Genomic DNA, 25,134 nt, shown 5'->3' with positions numbered 1-25,134 from the left:
TTCAAAAGGTTGGCTCTGTCCCCTAATTGGAATACCACAGTAGAGATATCGATTTAACTTTGATAGTAATGTCCTTTGGATTGATAATTCTGATGAATCTTCTGTTGAGTGAATTCTGAACCATTTGTGATTCATATTAGTTCATATTTGTTCACAAACTAATTTCTATCAAACTTATGTCAGTGATTTGTTTCATTCTTGACCTTTGGGTTAGGCACTTTAGTTTATCAGATTTTTTTTCATTCGCCTTCATATTCCATCTCTCCTTAGGCCTTAGATGGTGATTTCTCGGACGAGAACAGGAACAGGTGTCGAGTCGCCACAGCTCCTCTAATTGAGGCTGTGGAAAATCTGACAACATTTGCTTCCAACCCAGAGTTTGCCAGCGTCCCCGCTCAAATCAGCCACGAGGTAGGTCTTATGAAAAATTGTGGCATATGCTGCAAAAACAGGACGTTGTAATAAATGCACATATACTGTAACTACGTTCTGACTTAAAAATGTACTTTCAATGTTTTCTGTTTTTCTGTAGGGCTCTGCAGCGCAGGAGCCCATCCTCCAGTCAGCACGCTCCATGCTTGACAGTTCCACCTACCTGCTCAAGACTGCACGCTCACTGGTTATCAACCCCAAAGACCCGCCCACCTGGTCTGGTCTGGCTGGTCACTCTCGCACTGTCTCTGACTCCATCAAGAGCCTCATCACAGCCATCCGGTTGGTGAACGAGCAGTTATTCAGATAAAATAAATGGGACACAAAAGAAGGGGAAAGCTGACATAATACAGTATATGAAGTCCTGTGGCAGTAGTTGCACATTTGGGGAAATAGGCTTATTCACCCTCTTGCCAAGATTTAGATGAGCAGAGAAATACCACTCTCATATCTGCGTGGTAAATGAAAAGTTACTGCCAGCAGCCAGTTAGCTTAGCTTAGCATTAAGACTGGAAAAAGAGCGGAACTGCTACCCTGGCTGTATCCACGATATTAAAATCTGCCTGCCAGCACCTCTCATTAACACTTTCTATGGCATTTATTTAGAGTGTAAAACAGGAAAGCTGTGGTTTTCTGACCTGTGACTGTTTCTGTGCTGGGCGCTCTCTCCTGGAAGAGCCTCTGCACATCGTATTTTCAGTATTTTTGTCCATTTTTACATCACCATACTCCATTTGTCTGCATCAACCAAGTTGTGTCTTTAATGCAGAAAGGGGGTTGTAGGAGGTGAATATTTACAACTAGGGTTAAAAAGTTAAGAATTTAATTTTCAATGTAATACAGCTTTTCCTTCCATTTATCTCTATACATCGCTGTATGAAATCCTTGAGAAACGATGCAAAAATTTTGTACCATGGTTTGACAAATGCTTGTTCTTACCTCCTCCCCGGTTTACATTTTTAATCTCCTCTTTCACACCTTTTGTACCTGACCTTGATCAGAACAAAACCGATGCCCATGAGGAACTAATTCCCTGTGTCAAACGTGCTGAATGTTAAGGTTCTTGCTCGGCTCAGAACATCTGCACATTAGCATTCACGCACAGCCGGCTTAGCATCTCTTTCAATTCTGACACCCTAATCACAGCCTTCCTTTTAAGACTGCAAGTTGAGGACTGGGAGTTTGGCCCGTGCCTTTAATAGTATTCAGTGACACACTGCGGTGCCAATTAACACAAATAAGAATGGACTCTGTTCTGCAAAAGCCAGCCTAATAACTTTATTAGTCTCAACACTTAATAAGGTAAGGTTTTAGTTTGGTGTTACTTTCAGTGTGCTAACATCCATGGAAATGGATGTTTAACTAAAACTTACTCTGCCCATGAGGCCGCTGCCACAGACCACTAAGGGGCTGTAAAGCTAATTTGGCTGCCCAACTATATGTCCCTGTGTAATGATGAGACCCTACAGGCCACATTTCAGCAGATGTGACCTAAACGGCAATGAGATGATGGAGCCAGTAGGGAAGATGTTAAAGAGACATCCTGGGACCTGTCTGTGTTTTTAATAAGTGTTAGTTATGTTAACATTTGCTTTTCTCTCTTCCTGTGCGTGCCGTTTCTTTTTTCCATTACCTCCTGTGTCTTTCTTCCCCCTCCATACATCGTTCTTCAACTTTGCTCTCATTTTTATTTCCAACCATTTTACTGCTTTCTGTTTCTCCTCCTTTCCTGTTCCCATTTTATTCTCAGGGACAAGGCCCCAGGCCAGCGGGAGTGCGACTTGTCAATTGATAACATCAACAAATGTATCCGGGACATTGAGCAGGCCTCTCTGGCTGCAGTCAGCCAGAATTTACCCAGCAGGGACGACATCTCACTGGAAGTAAGCAACCATCAGAAAGTGACTCAACATTTTTTACTTTCTACTAGTAGTGTCTTTCTCTCTTTGCATTATTTGCTTGTCTTTGTGTGGTTGTTCATATCGACCTCTAACTTTTTTTTCTTCCATTTCCGCTTTCAGTTTTACAGTCAGATTGTTGTTTTCTTTTTCTAATCCTTGTATTGCTTTTTGTGTCTCCCTTTTAAATCATGGATCTGTTATTGGTGGTTTTAACTAGGTCTCTGTCCATTGTAGGTCACAAACAGCTCAGGGATTTGATATAATTTAAAAAACTTTATCCAGTGATATTCAGTATTTTAAACTGATCTGTCCTGTGGCAGATCTACACTTTGGATTCTACTAGAAACTCATACCAATTCCCGAGATTGGCATATTTTAATGCCGAACTAGTCATAAAGCAGTTTTGGGCAATCCCACTACTAATTTCTTCTTATTTCCTCTCTTCAGGCGCTACAAGAGCAGTTGACGTCCACTGTGCAGGAAATTGGCCACCTAATTGACCCCATTTCCACTGCTGCCAGAGGCGAAGCTTCCCAACTAGGACACAAGGTATATAGGGCAGGGAGTTAATTACTTTACTTGAATAGCGTGACTGCGGAGCAACATGTTGATACTCAGCAGCGATATTTAGTGATAGCCGTATTGCATATTTACTTAGGTTAGGAGTGGGTGATATGAACAAAAATAAGATTATGATAATTATCACAGTGTTAGATATCAATATCTAATAATATAACATATTTTATGTGTGTTTTGCTTTTCTGTGTGACATAAATTATACATAGTTCAGACGGTAGATACATCTAAATGCTGTCTTTTCGATATCACTGGGCTCACTTAGAACTACCTGCGCCCACCAACATTTTCACATGTTCGTGTGAAAACGTGACATTCTTTGTAGGAGAAAGCACGGAATTTTGTTTCCTCTTTTTCACAGAACTCATTAAAAACGTTCACTTTTTGCCTCAGGTGACCCAACTAGCTGGTTACTTTGAACCACTGATTAAGGCCTCTGTGGGTGTGGCGTCCAAGCTGAAGGACCACCAGCAGCAGATGACTTTCCTTGATCAAACTAAGACCCTGGCTGAGTCTGCCCTGCAGATGCTCTACGCCGCCAAGGAGGGTGGAGGAAACCCAAAGGTATGACCATTTTGAGCTCCATTTTATGCTTTATGGTCTTTGCTTACATCGGTGCTTCACTCCTACTACACACTTTGAAGGATTATCTGTACAGTCACTTACAATAACTGCAAGATCCAAAATGCCTCAATGAGGATAATTAACAGCGCATGTACAGGATGATAGGAAGTCATTTTTATGCAGGAACACATGTATTAATGCCATACATTTGAGAATATTTGATGTATGCTTGTGCTGTGTCGTTTCACACTTCATAGGCATCCCATACCCACGATGCCATAGCAGAGGCAGCCATGCTTATGAAGGAGGCGGTTGATGATATCATGGTGACACTGAACGAAGCTGCCAGTGAAGTGGGAATGGTGGGAGGAATGGTGGAGTCCATCGCAGAGGCCATGGCCAAGGTGACTCACAGGATGTTGGTTTGCTCGGGTGCAGGGTAATCAGTGGTGATAAGAACAAACAGGATAATATCTAAACGCTTTTAATTTGCCCTTATGTTTAGACTGTGATTGGTTAAGTAAACTCACACTCTCTGGTTCTTGCCTAAGATTTTACTACAGCTGCAGACAGGTGCTACCACCTCTTTCTCTCCATTAGTAGTAGCTGAGCACAGTAGTGCTGATATCCTTTCCTTGGCCATGTTCTCTATATTTTCCTGGGGAAACCTGAGTTGTTCCCAGCCAAAGTAGGATGAAATTAGTCCCTCCAGTGTTTTTCGAGCCTGCTCCAGGTTCTCGTCCCAGGTCGGCACCCGTTAAAACCTTCAGTGGGAAGTATTTGGGAAGCATCCTGATCACATGCCCAACTTTAACTGTTGGTGCACACTGGAAGATTATTCGAGACATATGCCTTATCCAGATGTGCCCAGATTACTCTTGGTCAGTGTTTAGGTTTACAGCGTCTTTCTTTCACTACCATCTGACCCAGCTGAACACCAATTGCTGATTGATTGACAGTTCTACTCTGTCTTGAGCTACAAATCTCATAATACAATCAATCGACCTTATCCTAAGGTGATCAAGACCCCCCACGTTGAGCCAAGTGTTCATCATAATTATCCCCACACTCTCAATGTACAGATCACTCTCAACAACTCTGGCAAAGGACAGTTTAAACCCTTTCATGGAGTGTGGCTCCAGAACCTATATGTAGAAATGAGCCCTACAGTATATGCAGTCGTCACCAATGTGGTTACTTGAGACTATACTATACATTACCATCTTAGCAAAATCTGGCAAAATTGTATAGCGGAGAAGATCTTGTTTTGAGAAGGGCCACAATGGCAAAAGCCAAAATGCTGTGAAGAAAACAAGTCAGACAAATTGGTTGAAAGTTGATAGTGGCTACAGGAAAACTGTCAGGGAGACAAATGTTTTTAATCTTTATCCAGGATGTTCCAGGATTTATTCAAGCAACCATAATTTTCTAATTAGGAGATTGATTTTTCTTCTTTTTTTGACCCATAATTTCCTGTTGGAGTGTGCAACATCTTGATTACAACCTTAGTGTCTCCTAGGCACCATAAAAAGTCGCTGATTAACATATTAGTGCAAATCACAAGCCACTGAAGCAGAGGAAGATTGATCATGAACACAGCCTCTCTTAGCCCCTGTAAGGCAATTTCAACTATCTTTCCAATTAACAGTCAAACTGTAGGCAAACACATAAGGTGTGGAGCAAGAATAATAAAGCCTTTTATCTCAGGTACAGACACAGAATAGCATTAACTAATTACATCCCTCCTCGCCTTCCTTAGTGAGAATTATCGCAAAGGTAAAAAAGCGCCTCAGGTGTGGGTCACCAGAGGGAACAGCATTGCTGCACCACATATGTGTAGCATGTCATGAATAATTAATGAAAGTGGCTCATTTTGGATCTGCATGATGAGCATGTGGGTGTGTGTTTTGTCCACGTGTCACTCAGTGTGCGCATGTTGGTAGCTGATTAAAAAGAGATTATCCTCTTAGACAATCTGTCGACATAATGGCCACTTTGGCTTGAGCAAAGGCTTTTCTGCTGAACTATTAGTCACTTAGTCATGAGTGCATATTCTAAGGTGTTGTTTCACTCAGCGGGCAAAGCGAACGTCATGTACGTGCGATGTTGCGGATTTGTTTCAGAACCAGCATGCTTTTCCCACGTGTGCATCTCCCCCTCTCCTTCTCCTCCGTTTTGCCATGACACTCAGATGTGTTGAGCGCAGTTTAATTTAGTAGAACTGCTAGAAACAAAATACATGCACCACATGCACAAGCTGGCAATCAAACATTTTTGTAGTTGATACTATTTTGAAGCTGTAATTACAGAGTGGATTTGGGGGATAGTTTATAATGAGTGTTTATCATTCTCAATGAGTGTTTATTGGAACATAAAATAGCATTAATGTCGGTTTACAGATTAACTGATGCCTGCACACCTGGCAGATGTACTATAAATGAAGGGTAGATGAAATGTAACATGGCATTGCAGCTAGAGAGTTGAATGATTGATTGTCTGCATGTTTCAATGTGTTTGTACCTTTTTGTGAAGGACAAACCAATCACACCTAAAATGAAAATTGCAGTGCTGTTTTTAATGCTGTGTGTCTGTGTGTGTTTGTGTTGTTCTTCAGCTGGATGAAGGTACACCACCTGAACCTGAGGGCTCATTTGTGGATTACCAGACCAGTATGGTGAAATACTCTAAGGCTATTGCTGTCACTGCTCAGGAAATGGTAAATCTTCAAAATGACTGTTTACACTGTTGAACCATTTTGGAAATGTGTGTGACTATGAGATGGTTATTTGTTGGACATACTTATATACATATAAATCAAAGTAAATCTAACCTGTGTATGTTAAAACGTATTTAATGTTCTGTTTTATTTGTCACAGAGGCTCATAGAAATTTGAACTAATTGGCTGTTGTGTGGTGCAAATTCGCCACGCATATGTAAATATCTAGCGGTACTGTCTATCTAAAGATCTAAATTTGTTCATAAGCACTCGCTTAATTAAAGATCATGTTTCTTATCCCAACATGACTTCACCATGGTCTGGCATAGCCAGTAAGAACGGTATTTAGCATTAAGCGATGCCCGAGTACCCTTTAGCTTGGATTGACAGTCGGTGTGTGTTTATCCCTCAGATGACCAAATCAGTGACATGTCCAGACGAGCTGGGAGCGCTGGCCTCTCATGTGACCGTGGACTACAGCCAGCTGGCCGTTCAGGGCCGGCTGGCTGCCCACACAGCTGAGCCAGAGGAGGTGAGGAGGACCTGGGTGTCACACAAAGATAGATCGTCTGACCCATTATGCAACTCTGTTACATGAGTGTGGCAGATTTATCGTTTAAACTGTATTTCTTAGAGTACTACTTACAGCTGCATGCATGTAACAATTAGTACACAGGACATATGTCATGGTTGATTGGAGACACATTTTCTGCGTAAATGATTTTATTTTGTTATTACTGTCTTTTGTGTTATCCAGATCGGTTTCCAGATTAAGACTCGAGTGCAGGAGCTTGGGCATGGCTGTATCTATCTGGTCCAGAAGGCTGGGGCTCTACAGATCATCCCCTCTGACGGCTTCACTAAACGAGAGCTCATTGAATGTGCCCGTGCAGTCACAGAGAAGGTATTATCTAATCACTAAAGATCTGGGTTAACATTTTTGTTGTCTTTTATTTTTAGGAAATATGTATAGTTGTGTCAATTATATCTAATTTAGTTACTTTTAACTACACTGCCTTTTATTTTCTGCTATGTTTGTCACAAGAAATGTTTTGACATCTGCTGATCCCCACCACTACTAAGCTACATTGATTATCTAAGTCTCCCTATACATTAACCCAAGGCTATGTCACTTTTCTATCAACTTTAATCTTGTTAATACCAAATCGCTCAGGGCTGGAGGCTTTCCTGCTTGGCCTAGTATGATCCACACCAAACTAACTCTGTACAGTGTCGTTCTTCCCTGGAATAATAAAGAATTATTTTTTTTTTATAGCTGTGTAGTTTACACCGAGTTTTTCTGCTGTCATGGTATCAACAATATAAGACAGTAATAGTTCACTTTATAATAAATTTTAGCTCTTTGTATTAAAGCATTTTGGAAGAAAGCCTTAGCCACAGGAATGTTTATGCCTTAAAGGCTGACTCTTTGATTTATAGTCCTTGGCAAAATACATTACTCTACAATCTGGTTTAATAATTCATGTTTAAATATTTCACTGATCAGATCCAATCAGTCTGGGAACATTTTAAAGTTCTGGCCGGTGAAAGCAAAAACAAATTCCTCTAGAGGCAATAGTTGTGGTTTCGTCAGGGGAATCCACAGAGGTTTGCTGTGTATATTTCTGTGTCCTACTCCCAAGTCGTGTCCATTTTAATATTTTTTTTATTCTGAAGCTAGAGTTATTCTTATGCTGAACATCTTTATGACAGAAGAAAACCTTTCTCTTTGTAACATGTCATGCTTGTTATGTTTTGAGTGTCAAGTCCGTTTTTGTAGTAGCGAGAGTCTGGAAACATCAGTTAATCAATCTCTGCTGGCACTCAGGCATCTGCGAGGAAAACAAATGGAGTCCAAACCAGTTTGACACGTACTCATTTCACTGAGTGAGTGATGGTGTGCGTTGCTCTGCACTGACATAGTATTTTGCCGTCACAGCAGATTTTTAAATCCTCTTGCGACTAGTGTGTTGGGCTTCTCGTTTGAATGCATTATTTATCATTTTCCAAGGAGGTGCATATCGCAACCAATGCAAAATGGAAGTGTTCATCAGTGTCTTGCTTTTTTTCTGCTCTGTTTTGACCAACAAAGGTGTGTTCATCTTCACTCCCACCAACCAAAACATAGTAATACTAATTTATAGAGAGAAACTAACTCAAAAATATGAATTGGTTGTGTGCAAGTTAAGATATGCCTCAGATATCTGCACATCCTCACCTGTCTGTTCAAGGGATGTGATGTCTGTTTGTGTCCCTAGGTGTCCTTGGTGCTGTCAGCCCTCCAGGCAGGAAACAAGGGCACACAAGCCTGCATCACAGCAGCCAGCGCAGTGTCTGGCATCATCGCCGATCTGGACACCACCATCATGTTTGCCTCTGCCGGCACGCTGAACGCAGAGAATGACGAGTCCTTCGCTGACCACAGGTGAGAGCTGCTTGATCATATATTTCCGTATACATATGCAAATTGTGCGAGACATCACTTAAGTCTGCTAGCGCGAGACCTGACTGGAGTCTACAGTCCACCCTCCACTTATTTTTCTTCCAAAACTGACAAAATGACACATAAGCTGGTAAACAGAGGCAGGAAATCTCTGGAGGTACAAAACCACAAATCACCCTCAGGGATTGAGGAAGTGTCACATCTCTTACTGATCTTGCTCTGAGACTAAAGACTGCACTCTGAAAAAAAGCAAAAGAGTTAGAAATTATTCTGCACAAATGTTTAGTAAAAATGTTCAGAATCTAGTGTTTGACTTGAGTTAAACTTTGTTGGCCTAGTTATTTTTGAATGAATCGAGTTCAAAGAGATACAAATCTAATGATTCAAAACAAGACTTGGCACATTACATGCTGCTATGACCAGAAATGATTAACACAGATCCTTACAGATAATTGTGAGTGAAATTGTACTGTACCTCACTGGAGAATCATGAAAGCGCAAATGTAAAGACGCCCTGTCGGGGTAACATGAAAGGGATTGGAATCACTTTTTATCTCAAATTATGTCATTCAGCACCTTCAAAAATCTTTGCAGGAGCTTTCTACAATTTTCCTTGTCAATTTCTGAAAAATAAAACCTGTAACTTGTTACATAATCTTACCTATCCTCCCGTGTTTGCACAAGCTTTGATGTACAAATGCCTTTGATATGAAAAGAGATGTGTGCCAGTGTGAATCATTTTTGATGCTTGTAATTCACACACATTTACATTTTATTTCTGCTGCAGTGAGACTTCTACAGTAGATCAGAGCTTCAGTCACTGAAAGAATGTCCAACACTTGTGTTCCTCTCTTCCTTCTTTTTCTGCCTGCGTCTTTTCTCTCAGGGAAAACATTTTAAAGACGGCCAAAGCCCTGGTCGAGGACACAAAGATGCTGGTGTCCGGTGCAGCTTCCGGTCAGGACAAGTTGGCACAGGCCGCCCAGTCTTCAGCCAAAACCATTACCCAGCTCACAGATGTGGTCAAACTGGGAGCTGCCAGCATTGGCTCGGACGACCCTGAGACGCAGGTTAGCAAGTCTTGTTTTTCTTCCCTCTCTTTTCTGTTTGTCAATTATTCATTGTGCCTGTTAACACAAGAAATTATGGAAGAATGAGCTGTGAATGGCAATAACCTTTGAGAGTTTTGTCTCTTTCCCGGAATGCGTGGCGATAAATCAGTGTCTATCTGTGTGTCCTTTTCTCTAGGTGGTTCTGATAAATGCTGTCAAAGATGTGGCCAAGGCGCTGGCTGAGCTCATTAGTGCCACCAAGTGTGCTGCTGGCAAAGCAGCAGATGATCCATCTATGTACCAACTGAAGAGCGCTGCCAAGGTGAGGGGATAAGGGAGTCTGCAATTTGCAAAATGATATCCACTAATTTAAAGGCCTCCAGGGGGCTTGAATACAGGTAAATATGGTGTATATGTCTTTTTCAGATTTAGAAATCTTTAAAGTAAGAATGTTGGAGTTTCGTGGTATTTTAATCCTGTAAGAAATCAAATCATTTATTTTTCTGATGGACAACAATACTGTAGAGTCAGGGTCATTAATCAGCTACAGCACCCCTCCTGTCCTTATGAAACCCTCCTCACATGAAATAAACTGAAGACGGTGTGTCAGTAATGATGCCAGCCAGTAAGTGGATCTTCAGGAAAACGGGAACTCGGGATATTTCTAACCAAGATAAATCAGCTGAATGCTTTGCTTCAACACATATGCGGTAATTTTCAAAGCCAAAGTTCATGACACTGCTGACTGCTCATCCTCGAGTTTAAAAAGAAAAAGTCATTTTGTGGCACAGTGAATTATGAGGTCTGTCAGATAATAACAACATGCCTCATGCAATTTTAGGACCTTTTAGTTGAAAAAAATCTTGTAAACCATTTGTAACATTTTAGCTTCAAGTCTTGAGAGCTGTGGGCTTTTCTGCATGGTTGCTGTGCACCCCCTACCTTTCAGTTTGATGTACTACACCCTTAAAAGTTAAATGCAATGCTCTAAACACACAAAGCAAGACGCCACCAGAGATTCTGCCCTACCATTTATACCGAGGTAGCTGTCCCTTCAATAACTCTGAGCATATTAGAAAATATTGTAGCAATCGTAGCAGTTTTTTATATGTTTTTTCTCGTGTTTTCAGGCTTGTGTTCATCATTGTTACGAAGTATGTTGATTTTGCCACAGATTTAATTTGCTGGATTAGTCATAAAATGTCATAAAACATTCCTGCCTGTTCACTTCATCCATTAACAGTTTTCTAATTGATTTTTGACTTAGAAAATGTACCATACCACTCTTAGTTGTAAACATTGTCATGGTAACAAGAATAACTGTCATGGGGATGGCTGACATGGTGACAAATCATACAGGTAAACACGATAGAAACTGGTATCATCCTCAACAGTCCTCTCTGGCCCTTTGCGCTCCAGCAAACGCAAACTCTCATTAAATTACGGGTCTGTTGATCTAACCTGTTTGTATTTGGTGTTTATGATGAAGAAACGTGTTGTAGTGGCCCAGCCTTGTTGCTTATTTGAAAGCCACTGATGTGGATGAACACACAATTCGTCAGTTTTTTCATGTTTCTATATCCTGTACTTTTTTTTTTTTTTTCGCCAGGTGATGGTGACCAACGTCACATCCCTGCTGAAGACAGTCAAGGCTGTGGAGGACGAGGCCACTCGGGGCACCAGAGCCCTGGAGGCCACAATCGAGTGTATCAAACAGGAAATGGCGGTGAGCACAGATGGAAGGCTAAGCATGTGCACGAATGGATGTTGGACATCAGTAATGCAACATCACCAGTATCACCAGGATTACATGGGACTGATTGATTTCTTCGATGATTTAACCAATATTTTGGAAATGAGAGAAGCCGTTAGGGGGCCGACACAGTGAACACTCTTCATTGGTTTTTGTCACATTGGTGCTTATGGCTTTTGTCCGCCTCCCAGTGAGAACTGTGTAATTGCCCGTCAAATAACACCCGCCGACTTCGTCATCCCCAGGTGTTTCAATCCAAGGATGCGCCCAACAAGACGACCACACCCGAGGAGTTCATCCGCATGACTAAAGGCATCACCATGGCAACTGCTAAAGCAGTGGCTGCAGGGAACTCTGCCCGGCAGGAAGACATCATCCATACAGCCAACCTCAGCCGCAAAGCCATTTCAGACATGCTCACCACCTGCAAGGTTCTTTTTTTTAATCGTACCAACCGACAAATTAATAAATGTATAATGACCTAATGTTGTTACATGATATCTAATGTACTGTATGTATGTGAGAAAGAACTGGCTACTCACCTCAGTTAGTCCCTAAAAAAAAAATTCAAACCAGAGCTTAAATTTGGACCGTATCTCTCAGAGTTTCCTAACAACTTGTAACTAATAAAAGTAAAGGTTAATAATCCTGTTAAGTCTGGAGTGCATATGTTTCTGTCTTTCAGCAAGCGGCCTACCATCCAGAGGTCAACGGGGAGGTGAAGAACAGAGCCCTGATGTTCGGCTCAGAGTGTACAACTGGATACATCGATCTGCTGGAACAAGTACTATTGGTAGGTTGAGTATTGTGTCAGTAGGTATGTTTAGAGGGGGGGGTTCCTTGTTGTTCACGTTCACATGTAAAATGATGGATTTTTGTGTCGTCTACCAATTTTAGATGCATCAGTTATGCTCCTATAACGGTTACTGCTGAAATACATCAGCCGGATTTTGACCATTAACTTCTTATTCTCAGCTTAAATTTCTTTCTTCATTTTTCAAATGTATAGAAAACTTGACAATACACTCTGTATGAAATAGATAACAGTATATTTTATATCTGATTGGTCCAACATTGCTTTGAAACTGTTATAATGTGTAATTCCCATGATGAAACATTCTAAGACAAGATACTGTGTTTTCTATGGCTGCACAATTAAATAAAGTTGGAATATTCAAAATGTAATGTAATTTCTTAAATGTTTCTCTGTAATTCAGCCTGATATATTTGTTATCTTGAGAAATTCTGAGACATCAAGTAGAAGAAAAGTTTTGTATGTATAAATTATTCTCTGCCAAACATGGTTATGTGAGGAGTCTGGCAGAGTTTTAAGATGTAATTTAATTTGGGTTTGTCTAAAAGATTTTTTTGTAGTGCCGTAATTCCCATGATTTCTCTAATCAAGTAAGAAAAAACCCAAACAATGTTGTCTCAGTTCTGCAGTTTTTTTCTAGCGTAATAGTGTTTGTTTTGTGTGTGTGTGTAGGTCCTGCAGAAGCCCACTGCAGAGCAGAAGCAGCACCTGGCGGCTTGCTCCAAACGGGTGGCGGGAGCTGTCACGGAGCTCATCCAAACCGCTGAAGCCATGAAAGGTAAACACACATACAGTGACATCATGCTTCGCACAGTGTCTCCTTTTACATTGTCGTATGTCATAAACTCAATTCTACATCAGTGAGTGATGACTTTCTTATTTATTCACTAATGAAGCTTCCAACAAAATCTGTCATTGTTTATAATCCCCAGTAGGAGGCTACTACATCTACAAGAAAATACATTTTTAATTTCCCAAATAACAGAGAAACAGAAACATTCCTTTAAACAAACATTTGGTAATACTCCTGTCCTCCTTCTCTTGCCACAGATGGAGGTAAGTTAGCATTGTTTTCTGTACTGTGACTGATTTCACCAGTTGTGAGCTGTTCGACACCTTCTCTCCTCAGCGCTAACACTGATTCATCTAATCTCACTTTGAAATCCAGCTGCTCTCAGGCTTCTTGTATACACTGAGTCTGCTCCATCCGTCACGCTTTGTTTTATGTGCCATCTCATTTTTAATAAATCATTCCATCTTCATGGCAGTGAGTGGCAGTTTGTGGCCTCCATCAGCTATGCATGGGATGTGGTGATATGTGGCACTTTTTCTTCTGTGTGATTACGTTGTTGTTGTGAGGCACGTTCTGTTGACACGCAGTTTTGTGAAGTATTTTTTTGAAATCCTATTTTCACATTTGGATCTCAATCCTAATTTCACGTGTGCACATGTGACTCAGGTTCAGAGTGGGTGGACCCCGAGGACCCGACAGTCATTGCAGAAACGGAGCTGCTCGGAGCAGCAGCATCCATCGAAGCAGCAGCTAAGAAGCTGGAGCAGCTCAAACCCCGAGCCAAGCCCAAGGTGGGTGACCAAAGGAAATAGAACTCACTGTGGGACTTTGCCAGTGAAAGAGGACATAATTACATCACCACAGCGTTGTTCCTAAAAGGGCTGTAGTGAAAATAAGACAGTTTAAAAATTTGATGCGACAATGCCTTAACTCTGTTTCAGAGGCTTGAACCAAAGAAGAAAATGTTAATTATGAAAGACTGTATCACAGGAAGTTATGTTTCATAAAACACAACATTTCATTACAATTGTATAGATAGTAGGCAGTGGTGGGAGAAGTAATCAGATCCTTTTGTAAAAGTAGTAATACAAAAATGTAGAAATATTCTATTACAAATAAAAGTCAAACATTTTGCACATGTAGGAAAAGTTAATGTATTACTAGCAAAATATACATACTAACTTTGCAAGATGGCCTCTATTAAAGTTTCATATTATATATTTCATTCGTGAGTTATTATTTTTAATGTAATGAGCTAATTTTAACTCCTTTATATACTGTTTACATTATCAGAAATATTAGATATGTTCATTTTGTCGTACATGGTGTACAAAGAGAGCAGTGCTGGTTGAAATCTGAATCTACTTTGATATTGTACCCTAACAGTACTCCGATACAATGATAAGCCCCTATTTGCAGCAGCAAACACTTCTGGTGCTTTTTAGATTTAACATCTTATTTTGCTCAGATGTCTTTGCACTGTAACAGACACCCTGTATATTAAACAAATTTCCCTCGTGGCTATGCCTTGAAGCATGACTTTTTTTTTTTTTAACCTGGATTGATGTCAGGTGCATGTGTGTAAACATCTCCGTTGTTTTCCATATTAAGGATTCAGTGTTAATATTGGGAGTTAGTGCAATTTCACAATAACAGAAGGACACGATGTTGATGTGTGTCTTGTGCTATCTCCCCCCGTTTACGTATTCCCATCAAATTTTCTTTATCCTTGATTTAAGATCGAGTATCTTAATTTGAACTTTTTGTAGACCTTGAAATTTTCCCAGTTCATTGGCTATCCATGTCTGTCAAAGATATACCTTTTGATTTTTTTTTCACTGTAGCTGATTGTTGAAGCGAAAACTCACCGATAACCCACCTCCTCAACTTCTTTCAGCCATATCCCCTTCGTCCATATAACACATCTGCCATGTTTTCTCCTCCTCCTCCTCCTCCGATCATCTATCCATCTGTGCTAGTTCTAGCTAAAGCCTGTCCCAGTTATGTCTTCTGGCTCCCAGTTAACCCCCCTCCCTCCCTGCCTGCCCCCCACCACCGGAGGCCTTCTCTGCAGGGCTCTGTCTGATATGTTTGATATATTAGGTTGTTATTCAGTCCCAACTATATATCAAACATATTCCTACAGTGTCCCGCTCTGTCTACAGACTTGTGGTGTGAATGTGTGTGTGTGTGTGTGTGTGCGTTTAAATGGGCAGACATAAGTGTGACTGGATGTGTAATACTGACAATGACTGATAATCTTTGTGCAGAGTCTTGTTTCTTCTTCAGTTGCATCTAGCTCCTTAACAGCAGTTGCAGTTTAATAAGATGCTTTGTTTCTGGCTGCGTGAGGTTTTTGGGAGTTATCTTTTGTTTCTCTGTTTGCCAGTACTGATGGGACAATGATGAATTCTTTGTAACTTTTTCCATCACGAATAAAGTCCCATTTAAAAATGTGGCAATGGGAGAAATTCTCCCAGTGGCAATTAGAAGCAGTGAAATTAATTTCCTTTCAATGCAAAAAAAAATTGACTAAAATATAACTTGCATTGAGTAATAAATTCATAGTTTATTGGACTTTGATTACAGTCAAATCTACTGTGTGACATGTAGACAAATACTGTAGATTCAGTTGACCAGGGTCATGTTAAGGAGTGATGAATCATGATTTAACTTGGTGTTTGACTTTAAATCCTAGTAGCAGGGAAAGTTGCAAACAAATGATTGGTCTTCTAACCCCTCAGCAAGCGGATGAGACGCTGAACTTCGAGGAGCAGATCCTGGAGGCAGCCAAGTCCATCGCTGCAGCCACCAGCGCTTTGGTCAAATCAGCCTCAGCTGCCCAGAGAGAGCTGGTGGCTCAGGGTAAAGTGGGCTCCATCCCTGCTAATGCTGTGGACGATGGACAGTGGTCCCAGGGGCTCATCTCTGCGGTAAGTATGAAGGGCCATTTAATGCAGGTTGCCAACTGAGGCGCGAGTTTGCAAACAAAATGACTCCGATTCACTTTCTTAAATTTTGTCTACCAGGCACGTATGGTAGCAGCAGCAACCAGCAACCTGTGTGAGGCAGCCAATGCCTCGGTGCAGGGCCACGCCAGCGAGGAGAAGCTCATCTCTTCAGCCAAACAGGTGGCGGCCTCCACTGCCCAGCTGCTGGTGGCCTGTAAGGTGAAGGCTGACCAGGACTCAGAGGCCATGAGGAGACTTCAGGTACAGTTTAGACATATTCCAAATACGTTTTGTTCATTTGTGGTAACAATTATGCCTCATAACATCCAGTGTAGCAATGCTCGTATTTAATTACTTTTACTACAGCAGTTGTACAATATGGCAGCACAACTTCAATAATTATCATCTGATCCTACAATGATCATCTAAAGTCGACTTTGCTTTGTCATGCTGTTATTACATGCTGTCGTTCTCAATGGATCTCTTCCCCCGATAGATGGCTGGGAATGCTGTGAAGAAGGCATCGGACAACTTGGTGCGGGCAGCCCAGAAGGCAGCATTTGACAAAGCAGATGAGGACAATGTGGTGGTCAAGACAAAGTTTGTGGGTGGAATAGCACAGGTAAAAAGGTCGAGCGAGATTAAAAATTATGACGAACTTCTCTTGCCTACGCAGGAAATCTTTCCTGCTACCTTTTTCCTACTTTTTCAGTCAGTGCTGGTGTATATCAGGTGTAAAATTGGGGAAGTACAAGTCAATTTCAGTCCTATTAACCACCATCTTTACAATCTGCAGAAGCTTATGCATTCCTCCCCTGCCGACCATTTCTTACAATAGTTTTTCTCCCTTTTCTAACCTTACTGGGAAACTGGGACTTTGAAAAAAATGTGGTGGTTACTTTGCTTTTTGTTTTGTTTGGTTGTAAGATTTACTAGCACCAGATTACACTTACTTAAACATCCAGAACTTTAACACCAAGAAGTACTGTCTGTCCTCACCTATAATCACATTCTTCAGTTATCTTTGCCAAGCTGTCACACACAATGCTGTTCATTTTTCAATATTGATTTAATACCTCTTAAAAAATGTAGACCAACTTTTGAAACGCCTTCAGCCTCTAGATTAATGAATGTCGTCTCTTGTCTCTTCAAAGTGTCCTCAGAAAAGATATTATTTCTCTCCTTCATCCAATACTCATGCAAATACTATATTTGTAACTTAACAGACAGACGCACCAACCATAAAGGAAGCACTGAGAGATGATTGTTAATGTGCTAATAGTTACTATAGGAATATGTGGCTTTTGAGCCTTCAATCGCTATCTTAAAAAAAATGTTTTAAGCCAGAAAATAATTAGTACAACATATAGAGTTGCCTGATAGTTCAAATGTTAGGTGCTTTAAATACTCAATATATTTTGTCTGTCTGTCCAGATTATTGCGGCCCAGGAGGAGATGCTGAGGAAGGAGAGAGAGCTGGAGGAGGCCCGGAAGAAACTGGCTCAGATCCGGCAGCAGCAGTACAAGTTCCTGCCCAGCGAACTACGAGAGGACAACAACTAATTATTCAAACTCACTGTCACTGTTGCACATGCTTAAAGCAGTGTGAAAAGCACATGTGTGTTGGTGTGCAAATTTGTGTCCGTCTTAATGGCAGGCTTGGACAAGCATGTGGCCTACAGCGACTTCAGATATGTTGTGACTGATATAACAAACCAGTAAAGCCCAAGTCTGCAGGGAACACCGTTGACTGAGTCCACATAACACGGAAAGATCTTAAAGTCAACTCCTAGCAAGCTTAAAATACTACTGTTTGGACGTGAGTACTTTCTGAAAACAACATAAAGATTGTGGTGATTTGCCTGAAGAACTGCTTTTTTGTCCTCATCTATAGCGTAACTACTTCGACTGATGTAATCTGAACCAGAATGTGACATACTGAGGACAAACGGTACAGCTCATACGCTCTCATGTTTGTCCATAAGCTACAGTTTCTTTCTTTTGTTAAAGATTTTTCAGCTCTACTTCATAAACTTTAAAGATGAAGAATTGATTGTATTGCTGTTGGTGTCAGATAGCCGTTTAACTGCAACGTCGCTCGGAGAGCAAACTGGTTTCAGCTCGGTACTCTGATATTGTATGAATGTTGGCCTTTACTCTCCAATTTGGCACCTTAATAGCTGTTTAAATCGTGTAAACCACATAACCGTGGTGTGTCTTGACTTTAATTCAGTGGTCATTGACCCTAATATGAAGGAAGGTAGGACTTTGCAAAGTGGTGTTTTTTGAACCATACTGTAAATTTCAATAATGGAGAGTTGTCTTTGGGAATCTTGCTTTAATGCAGACAGTGAAATAAGCATCTTTCTTGTCATTTTCTATGCTGATATTGATGGGCTCTACGTGCAAAATGTCTTTTCTAAGATGCAACAAATTCCACGTTTTGTCTACGCCTGTGAATATGGGTGTCATCGTGTGCAGCCGGTAGGACCCGCGTAGAATTATGTTACCATGTGAATGCTTTTTCAGACAGGACGACATATTACCATAGAAGGAATATTTATTACTCCCGAGTATTTTTAGCAGAGAAGGGTCTTTCGGGGGCAGAAATAGTCTCACTTATTTACCACCACTTGCGGAGCCTCTGGTGGCCTCTAGGCAAGAAAACCAGTCAGATTTCTTCCCCAGTCCTGCAAACCTTTTTTTTTTTTTTTTGAATTCCTTATCATGTCAGGTATTGAGACCTCCAAATGGTGTAAACAGAATTTGATCATGATGCAATAACGTGGATGGTGCTTAGGGTGGCAGTATTGGTTTCCCTTACACGGTGCAAACTTAAAGTAATAGTAAAGGAGGTGGTATTGTGTAATTGAGGGGCTTATTTTAATTTTCAGTGTAGAGTATGTGTTTAGAGTAATTGGCTACAACATTATGCAAATTAAGAATACCTGTAAATACCTCAGACGTCTTGAATCAGTTGAATGCCGTGCAGTGGTGCTTCTATGCGCTGTGTGCTTAGCGAGATGGTGACTACTCCCAGCAGATAATACTTTGCCCCTCCCCTGGAGTATTTTCTCTTCCACTGTTAGACAGCCATTACAGTCATATAAGTTTTTCCAGCAATACTCAGCCCCTGCCAGGGATTGATTATGGGTCAATTCACCTCCAATTCTGTAAATACAGGAACCAGCAAAATTCTAAATCTGAAAATAACCTAGCAATAAGCTAATTCTAACAAATACATCTTGCAAGAATATGCGGTTAAAATAAGTGAATTGAGAGTGAAGTGACTGCAACACTAATCACTGCAGTTAATCTTTCTGTTTTCGTTTTTGTCTGTCAGTCTTTGAATTTAAGGGTGCTCTGTGTGACTTGACTGAATATACTACTTGCTGCAATAGAACCCTTCTGTTTACCGAGTTTGATTGTAGTGTGTTTGTTTCCCTTGTCGTACTATATGGGCTGTGTTTCGATATTAAAGGCAAGTATAATGTAAGATTAGGTCCTGCTGTGAAAATGCATGGCTTTGTGCTTCAGTTACATCTCTTGCTTACACAGCGACAGAGTAAAACTTTTAAGGATGCACTGAGTGACTCTGACCTCCACATACAGACAGCATACCATAGCAAACAGCTAAAGGCAGACTGAATTAAGGAGTGTTTTCTGGCATTGTATTTTTTTTTTTTTGTGTGTGTGAGTGTCGGAGGGAGGGGTGGGGGTTTCCACTGCTCATCAGTCAAGTCTGTAGTGTTTATTATTAGTGCCTTAGTCCGTAGCCCATACAGTGTCTGGTCTGCTTGAGTGACAGCGTCACCTCATTGGTCAGTAGCAGGTAGTGGACAAGTAATTTGTTTGGGAATGTAGGTTCATGTCCGTGGGTTTTATAGCATTTGTTGTCCCACTTGTTAACATACTGTTCCTCTTAAGTGCTGAACCAACTGCGTCCCCTTTATCTTTCTCTTTTTCTCTCTCTGCCACATGTAAGGCCTTCGGGGGATGACAGAGGAACTGTCCGCCAGTCAAAAAATGTGTTGCTGTTTAAAAGGTACCATCAGTATGTACGTATATTATATATATATGAACACATTTTTGTACTGCATTCCATGGGCATGTACCACAGTGCTTCTAAACTACGACAGACTGCAGATTCAGGTCTGTCAACTGCTTTATTGTATGTTATGAAGTCACTTCAATTTTATGGGTGGGCTTTTTTTTTTTTCTTGTGCTTTTAAGCCTCTATGAAAGATAAATGTGATAAGAACATTTCGATATATCCGTCACCATTAAGATGTTGTGACGCATTTCAATGATGTGGAGTATTTGAAGTGTTCTGTATGTTTTTTTTGTTTTTTTTCTCCCTTAACAGAAATAAAATTATGAAGTTACTACAATAAAAATAAGTGATAACATACAATATTAAAGATATTTATCTGGCCTCAATAAAACTATTTTTTGTATTCACTGAAAATAAAGCATTTCGATGTATTTAAGTGTGTCAGATTTCTTCTTGTGGTTATTTCTTTTGCAGACAGAAGTGTGTGAGCATTTTACATCGAGTGTGATTTACTTTTGCCATCCTCACTTTTTTTTTTTTTTTTTTTTTAATTTCAGACCTGCATTAGCCATTATGAACATTAACCAGTACTGCATCCAACCTTGTTTCGAAAAAGATCCTGAAATGAGAATGAGCATTGGGGGAAAAAATAAAAATTTGAAAAATTCCTTTCTTTAATAAAGCACATAAATTAATCAATACATTTTAGCTGTCTAAACCCATCATCCCCTCTTCAGATTTGGCACCCCAAGAGTGATGCACACTCATTATTGGTTAGTTTATTTGGAGCACGACATCCCTCACAAGCTCAAATATCTGTAACCACAGTAACTACCACTGAGGACATCAAGGTCATGTCCTCAGTATTTTCTGTGTAAATTTGTGGGTTTTTAATCAAGCTGGAGTTAGTTTACGTTCTATGATTCATAAATTCTTGGTCATTTTCCAGCCTAACCGCAGTACATTTAGACTTGACTCACTAGGGCTGGGTATGAAATCGCAGCTAATACAATACCTTACTTTTGGGATTATGAAAACCAAGTTTTGATCAGACCCTTTTTTCCTCACATTACAAAATGTATCGGTTTTCTCAATACATCAATGTTAATAAAGGACTTTGCCTAAATAAAAAAAATATGAAACATCCAGTTCTCCATGTCTGTCTGTTACATCTTCCCATAATGTTTCAGCAGCAGTACTGACAGGGTGAAGAACCTCTGCAAGTTCTCCAGTCCGAGTGAATAACAGTGAGGTGAGTTCTGGCAAATGAACAAGGTCTCTTTAAGTGTCTCTGTCAGTTTAGTGTCAGGAGGAGATGGTATTTCTGAGTCAGCACTAAACCTGAAGCTATATTGAGTCCAGGATGTGAGCTGAGACCCGTGCTAAATTTGTCTGGCACTAAAATCTGAGGAGGCAATGTCAGTTACAGTGGCACAGCTGCTCCCAGCACTGCTTTTAAACCTGGAATCCCTTTCCTGAAATTTTCTCATGAAGATGATTTTTAATGCTATTGCTGCATACGTTTTTCCAAGCGCAAGAAATCTAAATCTCAGTTACTGTTTAACATGTCCTGTTACTACTGGATCTGAGTTGTAACAAGAGGCCCTGTTACGCTGACTTGGCAGGGGGCGGGGTGTGGCAAAAACCGGGCTAAAAATTGAATTTAATGTAGACAAGCAGCTGATAGAAGACAGCTAATCCATTATTTTTATGCCGTAAATCTAATTATAATAGAAGTCAGAAAGCGGGTACAGAAAGCGAATACAAAATTTTTCACATTTTTTTCTTTAATTAAAAAGATCAGTGTCACATCAGGTCGTTGTTGCCGTGTTAGTCCACTGACAGAAAATGACCCACCAGTGACACACTCCAACAAGCACTGTGCACAGGCTAAACACACACATCACACTGATGTTTTTACATGACCTCGCACCTGAGCGCTGCATGTGTGAGCCGTTGTGATGAACTTGATTAGGTTGAATCACAGCAAGAGATAAAGTTTGACTCATACGGATTGGCTGGAACACCAACATTATTCATCCTCCACACTTTTAATTATTGAAGGGGGAAGTGAGAAATTCCAGTCTAGACCTTAACAATGAAATCATCACTGTGCTCCCATTTTTGTCTGGGAGCTGCTCACCCAGCTGTCTCAACACATCTATAATGAACTGTTCGAACAGCACTGGCGGTTATTTGTGGTCTGACACCAGAGTTTGACTAAACTGTAAAACAAATGGTTGAAGGCTTTTGGCATTACAACACGATATAAATAAAAGCAGTCACTCAAGTACAGGGGACATCAAAACTATGCTGAGCTGTTATACACCACAGTAACAAATACTCTCTTTAGATTTATGACTTCCTCACAACAATAAATCAGTAATGCATACATGGCCCTAAACAGACAATGGTCGCCTAATGAGATCCAATTCAGAGCTCTTTAAACTCCACATGTGGCTGTTCAAAGGCCACAACATCATTGTCAGAGGGCCATATACTCTCCAGCATGATGAGAAGTCTGGGAATACTGAGGCTTGTTTCAATTATCACACCTGTCTGTCATACAGGCTTCAACAGCATTATCCCGGCCTCACAATGGAACTTTTTCTGTCTTGTAGCTATTATCTAATATAAGGAATTTATTGATGAACAGAAAAATTAAATAAAAAATACAGAAGTTTTGTGTATAAATGTTGATTTCCTCGGTAGAATAGTCAATAAATAATGACCATTAATCCAGAGAGATGATGTGAAACAATGTCCGTTTTAATACCTGATTTCACAACTAGAATATGAACTATTATCCTTTTTTTAGCACTTTCACTCAGGTCTGGAAATGGCCAGTAAAGGAAAGTAAATTTAGATAGTTAGTTAGCATTAGTGTAAATAATGCAATGTAAGGTACGGTCCAAAGAACCATGAGGACAATGGTCTTTGCTGCAGGCAAAAATGACAAAAAATATTGGCAATGCAACCTGGCCTTTGGAGAAGAAATAGAAGAATAACATTTTTACGAAAACTATAACTCCAAAAACCCCTGAATGAAATGCAATCCTAGTAAATCATTAATTGTTTTGACAGGTACAGTGTGGCAATGTTCCTCTCTCTATCTATCCAGGGCGCTAGGGCGACATGGATTGCGCCATGAGCCTCTCTGATCTCTGTATATGACTGGAATGCCTGGCTGGCCGCTAAACTGTCCACAAAACACATGGCGGGATGAGAACACAATGACAGCTGACTGCTTTAAAAAAAGCCCCACAGGAAGGATGGCTGGCTGGACCACCAAAGAGATGAAATATAGAAGTACAAAGTACAGAGAAAAAGGGGAACAATTTAATTGAATTTTAATTTAAAAAGTAGACTTTATAAAATCTAATCTTAAGTCAAAGTCAAACTGTGATAGGAATTTGTTGAATTCTTAACATTTGTTTCTTCTTCAGCTGTTCAAACCAAGGAGCATTTGCATCAGAATTAGGTCAAAATTTATCTAGCTCTATGTATGATTAATCAAAATTTATTTAAGTAATAGTGAAGTGTTTTTGTATAACTGATCATATAGGCTGTTTATTTTTTCTGTCCTTCCCCCCACTTCCTTTCACAAAGGAACCAAAATAGTGAATGATCTGATTTGAAAGAAAGCTAATTCCTCTTTTCCAATAGTCAGGCTTGGTGAGGGTGGGAGTGGCTACGGGGGCCACGGACAGAGTCCAGCAGGTGCTTTTCCAAGTAGTAAGATCCCAAAAATATGCACTCGACAAAACACCAGCATAGCAGGAAGGAATAGCGAAAAACAGGGGAGGATGCTAAGAACCAAAGACATGACAAAATACTTTCAGCGTGGGTTGTTATACCTCATGGACAAGAAGACAGTGCTGTTCATGTAGTATACCAACAACAGTGGTATGTATGTATGTAAAGCATATCTAATCTATTATTACACTAGATCTTATTTTCACCCGTTAACTTATATTTCATTCTTCTCCAGCTCAATTTTCCCTAACCTGTACAAAAATTCATTACTGTAGTCAACTGTAAACTACTATTACTCAACCATTCACCAGTCCTGACCACAGGTTGTGTGTGACAGCTGCGGCTGTGCCAGTGGCCCTGTGAACTATCACAGAGGCGCAGTGAGGGGGTTGTTGAAATGCCAAAGCTTCTTTATCTTCCCCCTTGTGCACGCCACCATATCCATGGTGGCTCATTTGCGATATAACTCTCAGGCATGTATTAACTGAGAGAGGAGTTGGAAAGGCTCGATGATATAACTCTACAGCGAGCAAAGCCCATCTGATTGCTGCTCGGAAGTCGAACTATGTTATGAGGGAGCTGCTGAAATTATCCTTGGAAGACAGACAAGCCATACTGGCTAAGATGACACCCCTCAGAGGGAGAAGAACTTTCACAGGGGCTTATCCAATCAGATATATTTGTTTTGTATGAATAGCTCTCATTCATGATGTGCTATGCCAATTCATTCTGGTAACGATCTATTGAAATGTTGTAATTTGTTGTGAGTACAAGGTGAGACATGTTGCATTAAACAGTGTCTGGAATCTTTCATTTTGGCACAACTGGATGTAAAAAAGTATAAAGTGATTGTAAGACAATAGTCAAATTATGTCTCATTTGCATTTTGCCCACAAGCAGATTCTGGGTTATGTACTTGGATGATGATTAGGTCATTATCATCAGCATGTTTCTTCCAAATAGCCCCCCCTCCATAGGAGCTACTACTTCTTTGAGTCTTCACACTCCACTTCCTGCATGTCACTTGTTGGGTGTTAGAAATAGGAGTGGACGTCTTGGTGTGAGGGGGTAGTGACCTCCTGACGTCTATTCCCCATGTATAGTCATAGAAGTGGTCAAATGTCTTGGGAGAGCGAATCAGTGAAGAGATTCAGAAAAAAGACAGGTCCCGCGTTGGCAAGCAGCTGCATTTGTTTCCAAAAAAGTATTGGGTGTCCAGTAACTGCCCTGCCAAAATACATATTTGACTCACTACAGCCTGAGCGAGCTCGCACTCCAGCTTGGCGTTCAGTGTGGTTCAGACGCTCCGATCCTTCCATTCAGTTTCT

The 25,134-nt window shown here is 40.5% G+C and overlaps 1 protein-coding gene across 1 annotated transcript in view; it reads left to right on the top strand.

Moving 5' to 3' along the window:
* Positions 1-20,491, top strand: part of tln2a (talin 2a) — a 91,850-nt gene extending 71,359 nt beyond the window's left edge. Inside the window, exons 38-58 of the mRNA XM_040126853.1 lie at positions 271-411; positions 533-714; positions 2,183-2,315; positions 2,781-2,882; positions 3,303-3,473; positions 3,731-3,877; positions 6,088-6,189; positions 6,603-6,722; positions 6,948-7,094; positions 8,449-8,615; positions 9,520-9,703; positions 9,882-10,007; positions 11,295-11,411; positions 11,684-11,869; positions 12,124-12,231; positions 12,925-13,030; positions 13,712-13,836; positions 15,790-15,978; positions 16,075-16,257; positions 16,493-16,618; positions 17,431-20,491. Of these exons, the coding sequence (XP_039982787.1) occupies positions 271-411; positions 533-714; positions 2,183-2,315; positions 2,781-2,882; positions 3,303-3,473; positions 3,731-3,877; positions 6,088-6,189; positions 6,603-6,722; positions 6,948-7,094; positions 8,449-8,615; positions 9,520-9,703; positions 9,882-10,007; positions 11,295-11,411; positions 11,684-11,869; positions 12,124-12,231; positions 12,925-13,030; positions 13,712-13,836; positions 15,790-15,978; positions 16,075-16,257; positions 16,493-16,618; positions 17,431-17,559 (2,991 nt within the window). The 3' untranslated portion in view covers positions 17,560-20,491. The remainder of the gene's footprint in view (positions 1-270; positions 412-532; positions 715-2,182; positions 2,316-2,780; positions 2,883-3,302; positions 3,474-3,730; positions 3,878-6,087; positions 6,190-6,602; positions 6,723-6,947; positions 7,095-8,448; positions 8,616-9,519; positions 9,704-9,881; positions 10,008-11,294; positions 11,412-11,683; positions 11,870-12,123; positions 12,232-12,924; positions 13,031-13,711; positions 13,837-15,789; positions 15,979-16,074; positions 16,258-16,492; positions 16,619-17,430) is intronic.
* Positions 20,492-25,134: the final 4,643 nt, after the last annotated feature.

Source organism: Xiphias gladius, chromosome 1 (genome assembly GCF_016859285.1).
Source record: "Xiphias gladius isolate SHS-SW01 ecotype Sanya breed wild chromosome 1, ASM1685928v1, whole genome shotgun sequence".
In the NCBI taxonomy this organism is placed as follows: domain Eukaryota; kingdom Metazoa; phylum Chordata; class Actinopteri; order Istiophoriformes; family Xiphiidae; genus Xiphias; species Xiphias gladius.
The sequence above is the reverse complement of the archived record's forward strand: the minus strand, read 5'-3'. Positions and strand labels throughout refer to the sequence as shown.